General features: G+C 38.1%; 1 protein-coding gene across 1 annotated transcript in view; it reads left to right on the top strand.

The window, feature by feature from the left end:
- Nucleotides 1-9504, top strand: part of LOC110455812 (sodium-coupled monocarboxylate transporter 1-like) — a 21613-nt gene extending 12109 nt beyond the window's left edge. Inside the window, exons 9-16 of the mRNA XM_021506197.1 lie at nucleotides 2321-2409; nucleotides 3442-3554; nucleotides 3868-3938; nucleotides 4165-4251; nucleotides 4446-4681; nucleotides 6861-6961; nucleotides 7887-7999; nucleotides 8482-9504. Of these exons, the coding sequence (XP_021361872.1) occupies nucleotides 2321-2409; nucleotides 3442-3554; nucleotides 3868-3938; nucleotides 4165-4251; nucleotides 4446-4681; nucleotides 6861-6961; nucleotides 7887-7999; nucleotides 8482-8583 (912 nt within the window). The 3' untranslated portion in view covers nucleotides 8584-9504. The remainder of the gene's footprint in view (nucleotides 1-2320; nucleotides 2410-3441; nucleotides 3555-3867; nucleotides 3939-4164; nucleotides 4252-4445; nucleotides 4682-6860; nucleotides 6962-7886; nucleotides 8000-8481) is intronic.
- The last annotated feature ends 8877 nt before the right edge of the window (nucleotides 9505-18381 follow it).

The following is an 18381-nucleotide window of genomic DNA, read 5'->3' as shown; positions in this document are numbered from 1 at the left end:
AAATTTTACTCAAATTAGTATCAATATATTTACTGAAGCGTTGATACAATTTTTTTTTTTACTTCACACGGCCAGTCATTTTGTTTACAAAGAAATGGTGTGCTATGCGCATGCGCTAGTAGAGGGAAATCCCTGAACAAAACGTTGGTCAGACAGGTAGAAATACCGATGATTATCTTAGATTTAATCATTTTTATGAATCTATTTCAGCCAAATCCGATCGGCATTTTCCATAAGGAGTCTCACTTGATATGTTTATGTAGTATTTGGAAAAAAGACAACAAAAAAAAGTTACTTCAGCGTGATGCCCCTTTAAATAGGCTATGCCTGCTGCCCAACCCATTTGTCCTTTGACAATAAAATTTATTGAAATTGAAATTGAACTATAATATACGTAACTATAAAAAGGTAACATCACCCGCACCATCACCCTCATCCTCGTCCTCTTCCTCATCCTCACCATCACACATGAGACATTAGAACTGCTGCCGTCCGCCGCTCGATATATCCATCCCCTGACCCCTGACCATAGCTCCTTTGCTGGTTCTGTGACTGATGGCCTCCACCGCCTTCAAGACAACCAAGAAGACTGATTGTCTCAATAAATGACGAAGAAACTATGCTTGAATTTTTTCAAGAAATTGAAGTCCTGTGGAATGTAAAAATCAGCTTCTATTGGAGGTTGGATAAAGACAATAAGATATTGTAGGACTAGGCTGCACGCATGGGCAGAACCAGATGCCTACACTCGCCTGGACAAGACGAAGAGTGGGGATGGAGCTGCTCCAGCGATTACAGAGAGGGAGACTTGGATCAGAGCCAACCCTCTCCGTTGATCTCTTCTCCTCCTTCTCCTATTGGCACGGAATAGGTAAAGTACCAAGTCGACGAGGTTCTACTGATGTCAGAAGACGTTTATTCGGTTTTCTTGTCGCAGCCTCTCAAGATCCTCAATGATCTCTAAGAGTGAGTTGAACAGTGGCAATGCGCTACTCACCGAAACCCTATATAAACAGAGACAGCAACACCCGGATAAACGACAATAATACTCTACATGTACGCTCAGGACACGATCAATAATTTACTCATCAGTAGGTTATACGTCCATATGCGTTGCAGATACGTTAGATATAGGTTAGAAGTAAGTTAGACGTACGGTACCTGTACGGTAGATATTCAGCGGTCGAATCTCAAACGTATCTCAACTTATGAGTAACATACCTATAACCTATGTCAGCGTATGTCTAACGTATATCTAACGTATGTATAACGTATGAGTAACGTATGAAGCGAATGCAAAAGTTTTTATGTAACGTATAAGAGCGTATCACAGTGTGTGACCAACATGTGCCTAGTGTATAGACTTTATATCAAATGTATGAAAGGTATGTGCGACGTGCCCTGTGAGGACCAGGCTTCGCGCATGGATAAGACCAATGCTCATCTCCATGGCTGGTTCAAGTCCTTGTGAGATATGTACACTCGCATGGACAAGAAGAAGATGCTATACTCCTGAGATGACACTGAGGCACGTCCTTAAATAACTTAACCTGTTATAACGAGGGAGACTTGGATCAGAGCCAAGTTCGGCTTCTTCAAGACAGACACCCGCCACCATCATGAGCCTGCAGTATCGCTACAAATGTTTACTTTTTGCGGACGCTGAGTGACTGGGTGTTGCGAGTGACCCTCCTACCGAACTTCGTCGTTGTAAATTAAAGTTTATATTCAACATATTTTTTATATCACCAGGAGACAAATACACCAATATGCATCCAGCACATATAAAAATCCATGCACGCATGCATAAAGGCACATTCTTAAATAACCTAAGACGTCCAAGAAATATGTTGAACAGCTGGACAACAGTCCTGCCTGAAGAGAAGGTCAGAAATAGAGAAAAGAATACACTGATTGTTGTAAGAGGCAATTAATATGGGACATCCCTAAAGAATCGAGATTTGCATGTCTGGTATGCATTCCGACTGGGACCTACCAAACAACTTAAGGTTAGTGGCTGTGATTCCTGCTATACGTTCAGCATTTATGACGTTAAACTAAACTAAATCTAACTTTGCAAATCCAAGGGTCAGTTGAAGACGTATGGCTCAGGAGACACCAACGAAAGAGGAATGAAAGCGTCGAGAGGCTTCAATTGGGGCAACATACCAATATTGGTTTTACTGTCTCCTTAGCAGCAGATGCATGGTCCATAGTTGCCACCTCTTGCTACATGCAGTGGAAAACAGCAGTTTTTTTTATTCTTTCCATGGGGACTCCCCCAACATCATTTACATTTCTTTTATTGACATTATTTCAGCTGATTGCGGTGCTAGCATCGGGCATATTCAAGAATATTCCTTGTCTAACTGGACTTTTTCTGTCGGCAGTATTCAGTGCATCTTTAAGGCAAGTATTCGTAAGGAATTAGAAAGCCTTTCAAACCTACGATTTTTCACATTACAGTTTGATCAACACAATTCATTATTTTGCAATTGCAGTAGATGTGAAATACCTGAACAAATATACCATTAAATATTTATTGGAATGATATTACTATTATCAAAATGATTTTAGTTTAAAACAGTGTTTTTTTATTGCCAAATTGTTCTCAAGGCTTCAGCTAAAATTTGCGCAGTAACTCGATGTATTAAATATGTTGCTTTTTGCAGCAGGATTTTTGTCAAGAAATAAATTAAATTATATACTTAATGAATTTGTGTTATGAAATAACACCTTGTAGGAATTTTGTCGATGTAAAGCATACCTAAATATACCACTGGGTAAGAACTTATGATTTAGTTTGGTTTGGTTTTAAACGGGTGTCTATACACAACCCGAAAAGAAAGAGTAGATAATTGGAAGTAGGAAAGGTATAAGTCCTAAATATTGCATTGAAAACAGCAAGTCAATTGGATTTCTTCCATGTCCACCTACGCAAAATACACTAAAGAAAATGTATGCCCCCCCCAATATTAGTCACCACTAACGACAACGTTCAGAGGGATGGACCGTAATGTTAGTTCAAATTGCAGAATTGGAAACTTTATTTAAAGTCTTTTGCTTTGATGATTTCAACACAGGGACAAACACGAACATATCGCAGCTTCCCAAAACACACGCATACACTACATGCATGCATCTTGCACACAGGGAAGGCCGTCCTTAAATGACCATAGCTGATGATAGGTTGTCAAACAATACTAAACCAAACCAATCTATACAGGGAGTTACATTTCTTCTCACGTCTCTACTATTGTTATATGACCCTGACTGTTGGGAGATCGTTACAATGTAAACCCCCAATACAAACAAAAAACAACAAATCCTGATCTAGGTTGTCGCGAGGAGATATAACCCTGAAATAAACCTAGTAAAATATGCATATGCATAATCTTGATCTTGATAATGAATCAAAATGTCATAATTCTTTCATTTCAGCACAATGTCATCTGTGCTAGGCAGTGCGTCGTCAATATTTCTGGAAGATATTATTAAACCCCACACAAAACCCATGTCACAGAGACGGGAAATACTTATAGCACAAATATCAGGTAATTCAAGTTACCTTGTCCCGGCTAACATTTTTTACTGTGAAATCGATGCAAAATAAGATCATTTAAACAATTACACGACAGTCGAAGGAGTTGACGTTATGGGTTCACTAAAAAAATGAAAATGTATTTCGTCCTATATGTGTATATAAGCATATCTATATTGATTATCGGAGAACATCATCTTAACAAGAAAAAAGTAACAACAACTGTTTGCAAACAGAAAGGTCATCTTTATTTTATTCGTTGTTATAAGATGCATTATCTGACTCCAATATTTGAGAATAAATTTAGTATAATATTCTTCTTCTAGTGTTAGGCTTCGGAACAGTTGCGGTTGTCATTGCCTTGTGCGTTAGCGGCATGCATGGTCCTGTCACACAGGTGAATATGTAGTACTGCTTTTGTTATCATACCTCAGTCTAGTATTTACCTGAATCGGTCTATTTTTGTACTCGCGATTTTGTATAGGCACATATTAAATGAGAAAATATCAAACGTATGAGTTAATTCCCGTCGTATAGAACTTTTACAACAAAATGACACTTTTTACAACATTACATTAGGTTACAAGGTAAATGATCAATACGTTTTAGCATTCTGGTTTTAGATATTGACTACCAGCAGTTCCTGCTTGATCGGAGCTGTGACTGGTATAATCCTTCTTGGATGGTACGTCCCATCTGCAAACACATTGGTACGTATAGTTATTTTCATAATTCTAATCAATTTTCATAATTGTTATTTTCGCGCATCTGGACATGGTTAAGTGATAAAATCAAACATATTCGAATAATTCTGATATTTGATCAAACGTAGACGCTAAGTAAAGAGCAAAAAATTCCAAATTTTACGAATAAATATGCTACGTGCATTAAATGTATTCTGCAGGGTGCGGTAGTTGGCGGATCTGTAAGCGTTCTCTTCGTCGGATGGATATCATTCGGAAAGATGATGTCTGATGATGTGAGCTCGAGTCAGTTGCTGGAACCTGCCTCCACCGAACGATGTACATTCATGAACGTATCGTCGAACAGTGTTTCGAACATCACTTTGAATGGTGTTATTTCAATTTCCTCTCGCAAAAATAATGTCACGCTACCATTTGCTGGAGATTCACAAGAAAAGTAAGTTTTGCAGTTAAAGACATTTTCTTATCAATCAGTGGTTTATTAACGAGATACTAAGTAGTTTGGTTTGGTTTGTAAAGATTATAAAACATTCAAACAAATCGGCTAAAAAGGTCTATCTACGATGGTGGAGCTTCTCGGGGCAACTTTCAAGCGCCAACAAACTGGAAAATCTTCGTCTTGATACGGTTACGCGAAAACGTCTCTGAGGACAACCATTTTTCAAATGTAATCAAATTCCATGGCTCTTGACCTGTCAGTTTGTTTAAATGGGTTTAAACATTATTGCAACAGCAAAGGTCACATAAATACGTGAGCCTAGTGAGACACACATATGAACTTTCCGTCTATAAACAGTATTTAATTCTAGTCAGCATATGTGTTTCTGAAGAATATTGTGAAATCTTACCACATTTGACACTTTTTGGTCTCATTCTTAAGGCCGGGGGTTAGATCTGTTGGTGCTCTCTACCATCAAACTGTAATCATATAAGAATGTTTCATTAGGTATTAATTATGTCCAACAGAAAATAAAATAAAAATGCCAAAACTGTTAATTCTCTGCATAAATTGTGTTAAAGGTAAAACATTATCCAGGGGGAATACGTCAAAGGGGTAATGGATTTAAATGCACATTAGGACTTAACCATCCATGAAGAGCATTTCAATATAGCATATGTGGTATGCCTTAAACATTTCTTCAGGTTGGTAGGTATGATTAGTAGAAGGGTTATGTAAGAAAAACAGTGAGTGTTTATGTGTGAATTGTCGGAGACTAGTACGATACGTACCTGTCACTTTCATCAGACAAATGACAAGTGAAGCGTATGTACACAAAGGAGTAAAATATGAATAAGTTGGCAATTTATTTATAAATTGATTCGGGTACGATATAAGCGTATGTACACTTACTTGTTACACATGTACGAAACGAAAAATCATATCGACATTTAGATTTGTCTGCCCTCGTTCAGTATAAGGTTATAGATGTGCGATAGTCTATGAGCCCCCTTATCTCGATTCAAAACTAACCCTCTTGCGGCGTATCCAGATGGTTTCCTTTATCTGCCGCTTAAACAGGTTGTTCTCACTCTGTCAAATACTTAAGAGTTAACCAAATCAATAACATGATTTTGCTGCAGGGCATGGTCTGCGATTGCCAATTTATTTATCTGTGACTCCGACTATTTCCTTTCAGATCAGGTGACCTTTTTTCCCCTTGGGTTTCCGTATCTTCTCGTTGTTCACAAAGTCCGACCCTAATTCGTCCACCAGTTTCTCCGATAAAGGATGCGTCACAATTCTTGCGTCCGATTTCGTACACACATTCTTTGGGTTTTTTTGTTGAGTAGAAATCCAAAATATGTATTGCTTACTGACGGGCAACCACATACGACTTAACGCGATCCCAATAGGTCACACGAGATATCGCCCCCTAAGGTTCAGGGAAAGAATAGGCCTGCCGTATCTCAATACATGTCATAAAAGGTGACTAACGTAGGGCCCCCTACAGAATCGGGCCGGGGAGGGGGTCTTGAAGAAACCACACAAAATATACAGATCCACATTGCAACATTGGGGATCTGTATATTTTCTCTCTTCTTCCTGAAAACCTTTCTGTTTCCTACTGCCGATACGCCACTTTTTGCCTAAATGTTGAGCGTTCGCCAAAGTGGAAAAGGCAATGGGTTCTGTCCATATGCCGGGACATACCAAAGTCCTTAAAAACGGTTGCTTTTATTCCCTGCTGACATGTAACGTTCAGCATTTATACTGACGGTTTTGCAATCTGCCTAACATTAAACATACAGACCAAATAAACCCGTTTTGTTTTCTTGTGTTGTAAGGACAAGCGCCAGTCTGAGTTCATTAAGGGCCAACAGACACTGTAAAGATAGATGTTTGAAAGAGGAAACCATCAAACCTAAAGAAAACTGTCATGTTGGTATATTATGAAATGTGTCTGTGGTTGTTTAAAGTTGGTAAATTCAATCATTAAAATGATATACGATAAAATATTTATCGCAATAATGACATTATGTATCAATTTATACAACACAATAAATACCAAAAGTAGCTTGGTAACATTAATGTAAGCAAGTTAGCAATTTAACATGCAACAAAATTTATTAAGATATTTTATGAATATCGAAAAGTGTACAACTACTATTTACAGACATGGTGTGGACTTGCTGTACTCTTTGTCGTATCAATGGCTGGGAATGGTTGGGATTGTCTTGGTGCTTAGCATCGGCGCCCTTGCCAGCAGGGTACAAGGTAAATATGTTTCCAGCAGTATGAAATAAGCATCAGTTTTAACAAGAGCATTTAATTCTTTTTAATGCTTCTTTTACTGCTTCCATGATTTAACGACGATTTGCATTTACCACAATTAATAACAAATCGTGCATGCATCATCAAAGTAAACAGTGATATCAACCTCCATAACATAAGCATAATGGATAGGAGGGTCGTTATTAGCATGTTCAACGTAAATGCTATGGCTGTCTGGTGGCAACTTTAATTTTACAATGAATTATGCTCAAAACTGAGTAGGAAAAAAGGGATAACATACTTTTTTTTGTGATAGTTTTACATTAGGACAGTAATAGGGTTGCATGGGTTGTGAAATGGCTGTTGCCCAAGGGTGTTTATGTGTGCGCGGGCAGGGGTGAAAATGATCGTGACTTAAACCTGAATTGGTGTTTAACACTAAGGTTGATATCGATAACCTATTGCATCTGCTAACTAATTAGTATGGTGTTCGGTCTTGTTTACGACGCAAACATTTTGTTTTTCAATTTAAACATATTTAAACAATACCGATTAGACTATTAGGTTATGTGAAGTAGGAAAAGCTGCACGTTCATACGTGCGTGTAAACAGCGCCCTAAAAGTTGATGCGACGTGTCGATCTCCAGCGCTGACAAATTTTGATGACATAATGCACATATTTATAAGGGATGTCCCTTGTACGCGTACACGTGCGGTTAGCCCACCTCTATTTTCTTCTCCGCGGCATTTGTTGCATCATAAAACATGTGCAGTTGTTGAATATTTTCATTGAACAATATTATTTTGTGATTTAAAGGTAGACAATTTTAAACCTTTTTCTGCTTAAACCTATTTTGTTATACATAATATAAGTAATAGTTAAGGCGCTTTGTGCTTCCCCTTCATTCATACCTAACCTCCTGTACAGGCTCTGTTCCAGCTGATGAGAATTTGACAGTATCCTTAGCTGGTTCTCTCTGCCGATGCAGCAACAGTCCGATGATAGTTTCACATCAGCTTGTAAACAAAGATCCATTTGTTGTAGGTATTACAATATTTAAGATTCAAACGCTTAATTGTATCGGATGGTATCTACTTGATCAATAATCGGTTAGGCTAAAATCACGTTTGAACATTTCAATTGCATCTTTCTAATAGGTTAATATATTTCCTGGTCTCTCATATATTTTAACATTGTTTACCTATGCACTTCTGGTTTTGCCCATGGTCTGAATTAAATGGCCAGGAGGTGTGTCCTACTACCATCAATTGAACAAAATGAACAGAAACGTTAAACTGATCATCTGCTCACGTTTCTTGTGTTAATATTTATCGATTTTGATTTCTTCTTTACTACCAGTAAGGTTTTGTTTTGGTTATGGTTATGCAGTGCGATTATTCCTTTCTCGAACCAGCACAGGTCACGTACGTATTCACTGAATATTGCAGTTGTCGGTGGTGATGATATAAAACGCAGCGTTGCATATTGAGACATGGTGTTTGCATTGTATATATTTCCCCAGGACATCAGACGGGATGACGACGATCTTGTTACTAAGGACGAAGACGCACCACTGGTTATGAATATGAAGCCCGTAGGCGACACGGGCCAAGTGCCTTTGTAATATGATAGAACATTTATGTTTGTACAATAATGTAGTAATTGAAAGAGTTCGTTTTGTATGTTTTATCAATGTAAGTTGATCTGCCATATCTTGATAATACCTCGTTACAAAGTAACATGTAAAAATGTCCGTCACTTGTAGTTCAAAACTTGTACAACATTCACAATTATGGAAGTCATTTGAAACATTAATCAATCTCTAATCAGTGGTTCTGCATATTAAAATTGACTTTGTCATGTAAGACCTGACTCCTGAGCAATTTTGTACAAAGAGAGAAAATCCAAAAGTAAGAAAATATATCACACCTGGTATGTCTTTCATTGCCCTGTTTCTGATCTTTGTCTTGTATGCCATCACCCCTGTAACCCTTGCGTGTTCCATACTGTCACATATTCTCGATTGAGAGGCTCCACACAAATACCCAAGTCGTCTTTCTGGACTTCTCGCGGAGTTCTCTCCCCCGATTACAAAATTAATAAAAGTACTCAAACATCATTATATTCTGTAGTCCCTCTGGAGTGTCAACATGCAAAATGCAACGGATTCATACAGTTTATCAATATCTTCATGAACGATAACTTTCTTGGATTAAGTCTCACCCAGACTGGATTTTTGAGCTGCACCAAACATTTCACCGGAAGTGTTGTATGTATCGTCATTGATGATATCTTCATTTTTAGATTGAAAAAGCGTATCTAATGATCAGTATTGATTTCCTAATATATTTAGCCCCATCCACTTTTTTATGCAATTTGCGAAGAAACACGTTCACTTCCTCTGTGCTTGCTTAGCCCAAATCGTCGATACTTCCGGCATTCCATTCTGTTAAATAACTTAATTTCACTTAGTCTTAACAACAGCTATTGTATTTAATCCAAAACGTGCTGTAATACCTCACTAGTAAGATAATTAAAACGACATCGGCGGCCATTTCCATTGTTGTTGTTTGGTTCTAAAATGTTTGCAAAATTTTATAAACTCCGCCTACAGATATTCTCGAGGGATTAGTCCTCGTTCTTGCAGGGAGTAGTCCTTATTTTGGGAGGGAGATGCTTGAGCGGTTATAGGGAAATAATATATTTTATCGTACTGTTTTTATATAGGGAAAACTCAGTACAGGTATAATAATAGATATTACACTTAAAAGTTGGTCAAATTTATCTGAAATAATTTAATCTGGTATATATTTCGATGATGTTCAGTAGCGGTTCACTACTGTGTTAAAACGCCGGAAAGAAAGAGTAGATAAATGAGAATAGGAACGATACAGACTCTCATGGGTCAGGAGATCAATAGTGATTTGTTCAATGTCCCCTAAGCTGGAATGCAGAAGACTATACCCTATAGTGCCTAACAAATACATTACAGACATGAATGTATGGCCCTTAATGGCCTTAGCTGTTAATAGGATGCCAAAATTGGCATCCAAACTATCTAGCTTGTTTTGTTTCCACCATCTCCATCCTCAATTTCTTGAAAAAGATAAACAGAGTTAAAAACAAATTTAAAATATATTAATAAAGGACAGCAACCTTGTATTGGTAGTGAATTAACAAGACTGTTATTTGTTTTATTACAATGGCAGTACACTCGACTACTGAAAACACCAAGATAACATTCGAGTCAGTCGTATAGTTTGTGAGAGTTACCTCCACTTATACTTTAAAGAAGACCATTTTTTAAGTGATAATTCAAATTTAAACCTTTCATGAGCGTTCGACAAATCGAGGGAGGTTCTGGTTTCTGTCCCCTGACCGAGACAACCTTAATCCTTAAAACAGGTACCTACTGAAAACTGTTTGACGTCCAGCTATTAATGGGTGGCGGTAGTCGGTGTCAAAATATTGGTACGTGATGGCATTTTTTGCGTTGCCATGCCTAGTCGCTGCATTTCTTGAAAGGTGTACATAAAAGAGGCTCCAAATAGCATCATCAACATGAACACGGTCCTTGTATGACCCTAAAAAACTGTAAGAATCGAAAACGTAATCAAACCCATTACAATTTCACAATGGATAAACCTTACATCAGAAATGCTCCTGAGGTACCTAGTTTCGTTTTACGCCATATCAACACTACCTTTTTCTGTAAAGTACGTTACCAATGATTTGATAGTTAAAGCAGGATCAATACTCCATGGCCGATTGTTTTTCAAATTGTACATTTATAAGATTCATTTCAAGTTGTATTGTAGACTACGCAGCCCGCCTTCTATATATAGCCGTATAGCTGAATTACGTTTCGGAAGTCAAAACACCTCCGGTATTATCAGCTTCTTTTGAAAAACAGAAACATATTCTAGAGAAATCATGACAATCTTTCTTTTTTTCAACTTTTTGTGTGTTTTTTTTAAGCGAAGATCAAGAAAAAATCATATTCAGCAAATTCCAGAAATCGTAAACGAAAGGTAAACCTGATACTGACAGGAGCTGTTATATTGCATGCTATGCTTCCACGAAATTCAGCCAGTCAATTTCCGTAAGCATACTGTACCTTTCGCTGGCTAGGGTAATTAGCTTTGTGGAAGGGTCAGCCAGCCACGACTCTGGGTCCGAAAGGGGACACAATGGTGCATTATCCGCAACCATGAAACGGAAGACCCCCACAAGGCTGCTAACAAAGTGTGTCTCAGTGATTCTAATCCCATTCATCTTCTTCCTCCTGTTTGTGTTCATTCAAATTTGTCCTAACCATAATTTGTTTAGTGAGGTGTAAATAAACAACCTGAATCGTCATCAGATGCAAAAAAATACAACAAGTATTGTCGGCTTGAAATCTAAAATCAATTAGCTTGATAATCCGTCAAATATTTCATTTCATTTATTTTAATCGTAGTACATTGCAAGGTATTTTGACGTTTTAACGAAACGTAATGAAGATTTTCATATTTTATTAACACTGATTGTTTTATCTGTCATTACGTAGCGGATTGTCAGGAGAATAAGAAGATAGGCAGAGATCACGTAGATGACTTGCCACAGGGAAATCTAATATATTGCTCAATACAATACCTAAACAAGAAGCCGTTGGACCATCGAACGATTTGGGTCGGTAAATAAAGTGATCTTATTATCTTAGAGAAAAGGGATGAACCAGAATGCGATCTGTTCATGTAAATAATGTAATGAAATTGACATTTCAGGAAAATTTCACTCCAATCCATATACCTCGTGCAACAAAACAAAGATTTCTTAAGAACTCTATTAGTTATTTACGTAGATTCCTAGTGATCTATTTTTGGACGACTACAATTCACAATCTAAATTGCAAACAAAAGCGTTTATTTCAATAGAATAGTTGAATGACGTCAAATGATATAAATTGTTTTTGTATTGATTTACGCCCAATCTTCATCGCTTCCGATCTTTTTTGTCCATGTACTTTCTGTTTCAGGCGGTGTCTCCCCCTGGCACCCGTCCAAATATGACCCTGGTTGTTGTCTCCCTAGGCACCCGTCAAAATAGGACCCTGGTCGTTGTCTCCCTAGGCACCCATCCAAATAGGACCCTGATTGTTGTGTCTCCCTAGGCACCCGTCCAAATAGGACCCTGGTTGTTGTGTCTCCCTAGGCACCCGTCCAAATAAGACCCTGGTTGGTGTCTCCCTAGGCACCCGTCAAAATAGGACCCTGGTTGTTGTGTCTTCCTAGGCACCCATCTGAATAGGACCATGGTTGTTGTGTCTCTCTAGGCAACCGTCAAAATAGGACCCTGGTTGTTGTGTCTCACTAGGCGCCCGTCCAAATAGGACCCTGGTTGTTGTGTCTTCCTAGGCACCCGTCCAAATAGGACCCTGATTGTTGTGTCTCCCTAGGCACCCGTCCAAATAGGACCCTGGTTGTTGTGTCTTCCTAGGCACCCATTCAAATAGGACCCTGGTTGTTGTGTCTTCCTAGGAACCCGTCCAAATAGGACCCTGGTTGTAGTATCTCACTAGGCACCCGTCCAAAAAGGACCCTGGTTATTGTCTCCCTAGGCACTCGTCCAAATATGACCCTGGTTAATGTCTCCCTAGGCACCCGTCCAAAAGGACCCTGGTTATTGTCTCCCTAGGCACCCGTCCAAAAAGGACCCTGGTTGTTGTGTCTCTCTAGGCACCCGTCCGATTGGGACCCTGGTTGTTGTGTCTCCCTAGGCACCCGTCCAAATAGGACCCTGGTTGTTGTGTCTCCCTAGGCACACGTCAAAATAGGACCCTGGTTGTTACGAAGACATTAAACCCAAAACAAACAAAACAAAATCAGAAATAGAAGTAAAAATAGACATTCACATCAATGACTTCATCATACTAGAAATATAAAAGGACAAAAAGTGTGAAAGATGTGAAACTATATCAATTGCAAACAAAATGGGTGCATATTTTATCAAAAAGATCAATTGAGTATAAATAATAGTAGGTTGAAAACAATATATACTGTAAACAATACACTTTTTATAAACGGTACATTAAAAAACCTCCTACGCATTTTTAGGTCACCTGAGCCTATTCCGATCACTTTCCGTCCGTCGGGCACACTAAAACAACGAAACAATCAACCACTTAACCTATACATGTAACAGACTAAGTATATTATACATTATAGGTTCCAAACAGTTGTACTACATATAACAGGAACCAGATAGTTATGTAACACATCTAGAAACCAGATATCCATATTACATGCTTCAGGGACCAGACAGATTGTACACAACATAATTCATATAATTTTAGTACAAACTGCATCAGCGAGACAGTTGAAATATCACTACAGGATCGATACAATTGTATTACATTATTCTTGACCAAAACAGTTGTATAACATTCCACATGAACTAGTCAGTTGTATTGCAATCTTCATGAATCAATCTCCATAACCCTAACCCTTACTAGACAGTTAAACAGTTGTCATGAAATTGACAGTTGTTTTACATTCTTTAAAACAAATCTCCATCACCCTTACCCTAACCCTAAACAGTCAGTTGTATATTCTTCATGAACCAGACAGTTGATTTACATTCTTCATGAACCATTCTCCATAATGCTTAACCTAACCAGACAGTTGTACATTCATCATGAACTTGGCAGCTGTTATGTATTGTTCGTGAACTAGCTTCTAATATTAAATAGCATTACAAACATGTTAATAGCAGTTTTTATTCGTTTTGCAACATTATCAACCTAGCATTCTGTATGCTTAACATTGTTTAATCGCAGAATAATATGTCTTTTTATGATATAATACGTAAAATGTCATTTGCTTACTATTCAGTAAAATTTCGTCATGCTGATGCTAGAATATTTGTCAAGCGACAAGGTGGCATAAATCATTTATCAAATTGATGAAGATTTTCATATTTTTATGAGGTTTTGTAGTTTTAACTATATTTTAAATTCGTAATATACCTCCACATGGCATTAATCTAATGGCACACGCGCGTAATTTAGCAATCTGCAATATTTCTTAAACATCAACCTTATGTCCGCTATTAAACAATATCAAAAAGATCTTAGCATGAGTATATTTTAATGACTTGTTTGATTTTACGGATCATTATTTAGAACTAAGCAACAGGTAACAGCTGAAAGATTAAACAAACTTTAAACGATTTCTTTCCCAAATCTTCTAAGGACCATACGATGTATATAGCCGTGCAATGAGCGAGCAGTCATCGCTTTATATTAGTACCGAGCACAGTCAATGCGATGTAGATCCATCTTTGTTAGGAATCAATGCACCCAATCATCTCCAATACATCCGTTATTATCATACTACAACTGGGGTTGATTTCAGTATATTTTGATAGTTTTTAACATCATGATCGTTTGTTACCCCTGCATGTTTGGAAAGAATACGCCTGCTGTAGCTCATTGTACGTGAAAGGTGACGGATACAGGAGCGCAGCAGAACTGTGGGCTTTCTTTTGTCTTCTGATAAGGGGACATTGAGGAAATTACCATAGATCTTTATATTTTCTCTCTACTTTCGGAAATTGTGCATTCGTCCAGATGGGATAGGCAATGTCCCCAAGCCAGGACATACCAAAGTCCTTAAAATGGTAGTTGTTATTCTCTGCTTAACGTTCAGCATTAAGGGTGATGGCAACATGCGTTGCCAGTATAATGTATCCGGGTGTGATACTGGGATGGGTGCAGCACTCTAAAGTCTGTATCAGATCTCAAGGAGGCAAAAGCATCAACATACCCTGTCTCATGCACATACATTACACACATGGAGACACGTCTTTAAATAACCTAAGCTGTTTATAAGACGTTAAACCAAACCAAAGTAAGGAGTAAAACCCCAAAGAAACAAACAAAAATCTGCCATGTCTCATTTATTAGAGCTTTTTAATGATTAAGTCAAATATCCATCGACCCAAAATGGTAACCACATTACCGTGGTCGGAGATGTATGCGCCTTGAAGAGCCCAAGAGCCATGCTGGAGATTTATATCACACCAGAAAGGTCGACGGGAAGGGACCAGACGAAGAGAATGCACCTATTCTCTTTTCAATAGGACGCATGGATGATGATGCTCTAACATACCGCCTCCTGTACACATGTAAACAACCGACATGAAGGCTAGCCCTTCCATGACATTAGCTGTTTATAAGACGCTAAATCCATTAAAACAAACCAAACTTTCCTGCAATCGAGGTAACATCAAGTAAAAATATAATGGTACACCCTAAACCCACCATATTAATCATCGTTTTGAAACAATAATAGCAGACATTTTGAAGAGAGATAAAACCGAGTTTATGGCTCTTTAACCAAATTAGGGTTTCAGTAAATTGATGTTGTTGCTAGTGTTACATAATATGTGATCAAGGTTGCGCTTTCAAAAGCATTGTTAGATTAATTTAAGGTTTAAACGGATATTTCATACCAGATTTTTAAAATAATAATGACAATCGTCACTTATGTGCATGTTGATCAATTTTACATAATCACACGACTAAATAAAATCGGAAAACTACTCGTTGAATTAATAACATAAATAAAATATATGAAGACGATTTCGTTAACGTCTTGTTAAGCTGTAAGGGCCGTGGTGGCCTAGTGGTCAAGACGTCTGGCATTCTGCTACCACTAGCCCTCCACCACTGGGTTGCGCATTCGAGGCCTACGTGGGACAGTTGCCAAGTACTGGCCGAAGGTCGGTGGTTTTCTCCGGGAACTCAGGCTTTTCTCCTGGCACGTCCTTAAATAACCAAAAATCTCATTAAGCTAACGAGACTTGCACAACTTGTCTCTGACTTTAAAAGGTTCGACTGGTGACTTTTTATATCTCGTGCAGTCCGTCGAACCATTAACATCCTTCCAGTGGGACACCTGTGTCCGGCGTTCGTGCAGAGCTTTCTGGCGCTTCCGGGAAAAGTTGTTTATGCGTTATAGAACTCACGAATGTAAGTTGCTAACTAACGTCATTTATTGTCTATGTATAACGAAATCGTTATACTGCAAATCACCTACGTTAAATAACGTACACACTGCATGAAATGACCATCGAATGATTACAAAAATATAAATACGCTTTGTGTAAAAAAATACATAAGAGTGTCATTAATTACAACCATACACATATGTATGCCATTTATGTGGGGGTCTCATGTTTGCGCACCCGGATTTTTTCTTTTTTTTTCTTTGTCTTTTCCCCCTGTTGTTTTTGAGCCCGAGTTCTTGCTTTCATATTTCATAATTAAGTGCAAGGTTCCCTTTCCTTCCCTGGGAACCCCTCTGCAGGATTAGGGATTAGGTTCTGTGCCATCTACTAATTGAATCGTACATAGGTGTGGTCCGTGGACAGGGAAATCTTGAACCGAGGGTAAGAATTTGGCTGTCTAGCACGAGGGTTGGAGATTTTCCTGTCCAAGAACCGTGCCAATGTTTGATTCTTTTGCTCCCATACTCGAAATAAACATGCCAGTGTCAATACTCCGTGACATTCATATGCTTGTATTTAATGACGCGCATGAATGCAGTTATGTTAATTCTATAGGGGTGATGAACCCTGAACATAAAATGAGAAATCCATTTAAAGCACAACGTTAACCATGATTGTATTTAAGTATCCAACAACTGTAAGAAAATATATCTTATAATAAATTCAAAATAAATGACAATTTAACAGTCAAAACAACGGATCTATTTCAAACGCTGACGTCATTTGGCGGACTTGCCTAGCGGCAATAATTCCATTCATCAGTAAATCACTGTCGGAGTGACGTCGTAGCGCGTGTAGGCTGTCTTTTCCTCGAGTTTCTCTTGTTGGCTGAAAGTGTATGCAATCTAAAAACAAGAGTTTCACTGTAAATGGTTCGAAAAGAACGAACGAAGGCGTAAGATTCGGTAACAGATTTTATTGTTTCCTGGAATGAAAAGTCAACCTCGGGCGAAATCAAAAGCCAAGGAGAAACATCAATTGATTCAAATTATTCGATATCATAAATATAAATTTCGGTGTTTTCCAAGAAGTATGCAATCAAAACACCGAACGTTTAAATACAGTTTAGTTTATTTTGAAATAAAGTTTCACAGTTTCGATTTAATACGAGCAAATAGGTTTGTGTTGACAGAATTGTATACTGGCATGACAGTTGCTGTCGACGATGATATAACGATAGTTTGTTTACTCCTACGTAGAGACTAGCAACTTGTGTGGTTTTGAAAACTCCAAGTGCAAGTCTTGGAGCTTCGCGGTAACTCCGTCTTTCCTCCACCACCAAAACCTGGCACGTCCTTAATTGACCATAGCTGTTAATAGGATGTAAAACACATACAAACCTAACCAAGCAATGTACAACAATAAGACAATGCAGGAATTCGTCACTATGGACTTATTACAACCTCGCTATAGTTCGGATGAAATACATCTATTGTTACTCAAAAATGCAATTACTATATATTAACACGTGAATATGTATTCTTCATAACTGTTGTAGGAACAGTAAAGCACCTTTAGCACTATAAACATGTTTTTCTATAGGCGTGGCTGATCGTTGTGATTACAGGTTCGTGAACAATAGATATACGATCCAGTACTTATAAATTTATAAACACGTCCTTTCATAGAAACAGTGCCATCTGATTTCACCACTTTCAATAAATGGGACTTGTACTTGATTGGCTTTTTCATTGTATTTTTAATTTCGACAAGCTAACTCCAGTGCTAAGCAGACGTTATTAGCTAGTTGGTGGAGTGACATTGCAGGATATTGCTGTCGCTGAATGCCATATGCAAATTTGTTGTTTTGTAAAATGCAAACTACTGGCATTCATTTACCGAATCATAGATTCTGTTCTGGTTCCAGCAGTCTAACCAGTACTCCTCTGATTTTTAAATTCATAATTAATGAGTTTTACTCGCATTTCCCTCTGTTTCAACAGTAGTTTAACAGTTTGGATTTCCAACGTTATGTGTTAGGACCACGAAAATATTGTATGTACTCCAAACCGATTGGAGAGATTCGTCGTCGCCATAGCCTTCTCTATCATTGCTATGCCGATGACACACAAATTTACATGGTCCTAAAACCACAGGACAGTTGGAATACAGTCTCAGAAAGTCTGGAAGCTTGTCTGACAGATATCAGTATCTGGATGAACGCCAACATGCTTAAACTTAATCAGGAAAAGACGGAACTAATCGTCTTTTCCCCAAAGTGTCAGCAAACAATGGCTCTCCAGCTCAAGGTTGGTGCCAGAACTATTGAGACTGTTCCAGCTGTTAAAAACCTAGGGGTATACTTTGACAGTTCTCTGAACATGGAGAAACAAGTGAACGCTATTGCCAAATCCTGTTACTACCAGATCAG

Source organism: Mizuhopecten yessoensis, unplaced genomic scaffold (genome assembly GCF_002113885.1).
Source record: "Mizuhopecten yessoensis strain PY_sf001 unplaced genomic scaffold, ASM211388v2 scaffold8383, whole genome shotgun sequence".
NCBI lineage: Eukaryota > Metazoa > Mollusca > Bivalvia > Pectinida > Pectinidae > Mizuhopecten > Mizuhopecten yessoensis.
This window is presented reverse-complemented; position numbering and strand designations above follow the sequence as displayed.